Source organism: Tarenaya hassleriana, unplaced genomic scaffold, assembly GCF_000463585.1.
Source record: "Tarenaya hassleriana unplaced genomic scaffold, ASM46358v1 Cleome4, whole genome shotgun sequence".
NCBI lineage: Eukaryota > Viridiplantae > Streptophyta > Magnoliopsida > Brassicales > Cleomaceae > Tarenaya > Tarenaya hassleriana.
Window position 1 is genome coordinate 4,333,613 of NW_010966881.1, and position 3,790 is coordinate 4,337,402.

The 3,790-nt window shown below is 33.8% G+C and overlaps 1 protein-coding gene across 1 annotated transcript in view; it reads right to left on the minus strand.

The window, feature by feature from the left end:
* Window positions 1–2,391: 2,391 nt before the first annotated feature.
* LOC104823946 (transcription factor MYB21-like) overlaps window positions 2,392–3,790 on the minus strand; it is a 1,661-nt gene continuing 262 nt past the window's right edge. Inside the window, exons 2-4 of the mRNA XM_010555748.2 lie at window positions 3,673–3,790; window positions 3,396–3,525; window positions 2,392–2,975 (exon numbers count right to left, since the gene is read on the minus strand). Coding sequence (XP_010554050.1) covers window positions 2,636–2,975; window positions 3,396–3,525; window positions 3,673–3,790 — 588 coding nt within the window. The 3' untranslated portion in view covers window positions 2,392–2,635. The remainder of the gene's footprint in view (window positions 2,976–3,395; window positions 3,526–3,672) is intronic.

Consider the following 3,790-nt stretch of genomic DNA (forward strand, 5'->3'; position numbering starts at 1 on the left):
TTTTCCTCCCCCCCCCCCCCCCCCTTTTTTTTTCCAATTTTGTAAAATATTTCTAAAAACTCTACAATTTAGTTTTTATGGAAAATATTTGAAATTGAAAATCCATAATTTTCAGCTAATAGTTTTATTTATTTATTTCATATTAGAAAATAGAAATATTTGTTATCTTTTGTCCTTGTAATTTTAGTTTTTTCTTTTTACAAGATGGATGAGATAAAAAGGGAAGAGCCCAAAAAGAGAGAGCCGAGGCATAGGGTTTTTGTAAACGGAGGGCTAAATTTTAAATGGGCCTTTTTCTTTGGATCTAGTCATAAATATGGGCCCTCTATATCTCAAATAGGCCCATTAAGGCGAAACGATAAAAAAAAAAAAAAAAAAAAATGCGCGTTGAAGAATTTATTGTAGTTTTTAGTTAGTTTCGACATTTTATTATGTCTTAAATTTATTAGAAATTACAATATATATATATGTAAATTTAAATAATATTAATTTAGTTTATTAGAAACACATCAAATTAATATTAATTAGTTTTATATAAATTATTTAAATAATTATGATAAATTTTAACATATAGTGATAATAATACCAAACAAAGTCTTCCGAGTTGGAAACGAGCCAAGTCCATGGAAGAGGACTTTTCAGACGGAAATTGGATAAATAAATAAGGGTATATGCCCTTAACTAAGTAACAAGACCACGTCTCTAGCTCTTGAGATGTCCTCATCAATCGACATGGATGTTTGTTTATTCTAATGTCTTTTTCTTTTTTCTTTTTTTAATATATACACACACACATATATATATATATATATGCACCCGCACGCATTAGATTACAATATCTGTGTCCTAATTAAGCAGGATGATTTCTAGCTAATTATACTTACAATTCTTATTAGATATAATATGTTTATGTGTTCATAGTTATTCTCAATGCATATAGTAAATGAGAAACAACAGAAATGTTTTAAAGATTTGTTTCTATGAGAGACGTACTCTAAATGGATATTAATCTCTTCAAGAACATAGGCTTAATTATATTTACTACAAATCACACACACACATATATATATATATATATATATACCTTTTATTTAATTATGATTGCTAATTTAGTCGTTTCTCGCCATTTTTTTTTGTAAGAAGAATAAAAAAATATAAGACCTATTCCTCCACGTTTTGTTTTTGTTAAACGTAAATTTTTATATATATGTGTGATGTACCTCTCAATTCCTCCACGTTTTTTATAACCACTTGTGGCCGACCCGCCATGTGATTCTCCTTTTAATAATTCACATGGCAAGTTGACAATTCAAACACGAAATCCACGTGGGTTTTATCAAAACGAGCGGCCCAAAACGATATTTCACATTTCACGCACACGCATATACGTACATGTATATATATATATGGTGCACAGATCTAAATATACGTACAAAATCCTCTGAGAAACGAATCAAAAAGTGATGGTTCGAGTATATATATACCATGTAGCTTTTTTTTTTATATCCATATCCACGAATGTGTATACAACATGCACATATACACACATATATGTGTATAGGTGTATATTTGTAGTAGCAATACTTGGTCCTCTTGATTTTAAACGTGTTTTTCTCATGCTTCTCCTCTACGAAGGGCAACGCAGGAATAGAAGAGGAAGTGGAGTTTGGATCTATCTTATTCGGACAAAGGACTTCGATGCTAAAGTAAAAAGTTGGGTGAACCTTAAATGCATACGCCATACCCGACCGATCCTTATGTCGATCCACCAATAATATTCGATCAGGCCGGTCCGATTATTTAAACTCGTTTTTGTAAAGTTACCGCTAATGAGAAAATCCTTAATTGTGTTTTAACCAAAAAAAAAAAGAAAAAGAAAATCCTTAATTTTGTGAATATTAACCAATTACTATCGATTGATGTTAGAGAAGTCAAATGATGGGCTTTTATAAGCACCGATTTGGGGTTTTTGGAATTTAGAAACCAATATTGATAGTGCCTTCTTTTTTTTTCTTTTTTTCTTTTCCAAATGGATCATATAGTGACATTAATATCTATGTCGTGTTCTTGTTGTTTTGGTTTTTGGAGTTAGGTCCCGGACTCTACATGATGCATGGCCGTGCACAAAAATGCATATGTGGTTCAAAATGGACAACATGAAATATATAAAATGAATTTTAGCTACGCGTGACACGTGTCATCTGGTGATAGGGTGGATTCGTGTTCCTGTGTGTCCATGGGTTGTACGTCATTTGGTATGTATATTGCACTAGAGTGTTCCGTAAGCCATTAAAATCTTGTTATATATATATATATATATATGTAATTAGTACATCAACACGTGATGGCATAGTACAAACTTTGAATTCCGCAGCTATAATAGAAAGTATATGTACATATACCATAATATTATTAAATGGTCTCACAAAATATACACGCGAACACTATTTTTTTTTTGTTTAGTCAGCAATTTAAAAAAGACACATCATTCCGAAAAATATATGGTCCGTACGTTCCATAGTTTTATTTATGTATAGCTCGGAACATGACTACACACACACACATATATATATATATATATGTATGTATCCACTAAACAAGCTTTTTTTTAAAAATTTATTAATTTATCTACTAATTAATTGCTATCAAGTAATTGCATGGACCAGAGATCATCCATGGTCCAATAGTTTTCGCCCGGCTGATCGACCGTCAACGACATCGGCGACACCGAAGACATGGGATAGCTGTGGTTCAGTTCCATGTCTCCTTGATACGACGTCGTTGTAGAATATGCCTCCATTGCATCTCGTGCGCTGAAGACGTGGCTCGGGTACTGATCGTTGATCTCGGATCCCTGTGATCCAACGGACGACGTCGTTTCGGATTGCTTTATGTATTTTTGGACTCTTGTCCTCCAGAAATTCTTGATCTCGTTATCGGTTCTTCCCGGAAGGTGTTTTGCTATCTTTGACCACCTATTAATGATGATTATAAGAGTGCAACACATCATTAGATAATAAAAAACGTAATAAAACAAATTGAAAGTAACGTAATAATGATTAAAGAATATATATATATACACACACACATGATTATTATTACTAGGGAATAGAAATGCGAAAAATTAATATTGCGCAAAAAAGTAGCCACGAGTTTCTTGATAATAGAGGCACGAGGATCAACGTTAGTGGGCATGTGGGATTTCTGCACGTGTTAGTAATTTTGATGGCTGAGACCCACCAATTTCGCTTAGTGATGGAATCCATTTGTACTTTTTTGCCGTTAAAAACACGTCGAGGAAAGTGCAAAAGTATATATACGATCCAAATCTGTGAATTTGTGTATTTTCGTTTACAAAATACATGCATATGTGTATGTGTAGCTTTCAAACCGACCTGTTTCCCCACTTTGCATGGAGTTCCATGATGATGAGTTGCTCCTCCGCTGTAATATTTCCACGCCGTACGTCGGGGCGGAGATAATTCAGCCACCGGAGCCGGCAGCTTTTTCCCGTGCGTTTTAGTCCTATACATAAAAATATATCTTATCATCAATCACACACACACATATATATATATATATATATACGAGCATTATTGCGCGTATGCATCTGTTATATATACATAAGCAGGATTGTGTATATATATATACGCACGTGTTGATGGGACTAACCTGCAGCTTTGGCCAGAGAGTTCCAAACTCCGTCGCCGTGGTGGGTGATATAGTTGATGAGAATCAAGTCCTCTTCCATCGTCCATGGCCCTTTTCTCACTTCTGCCTCTTCTGAACC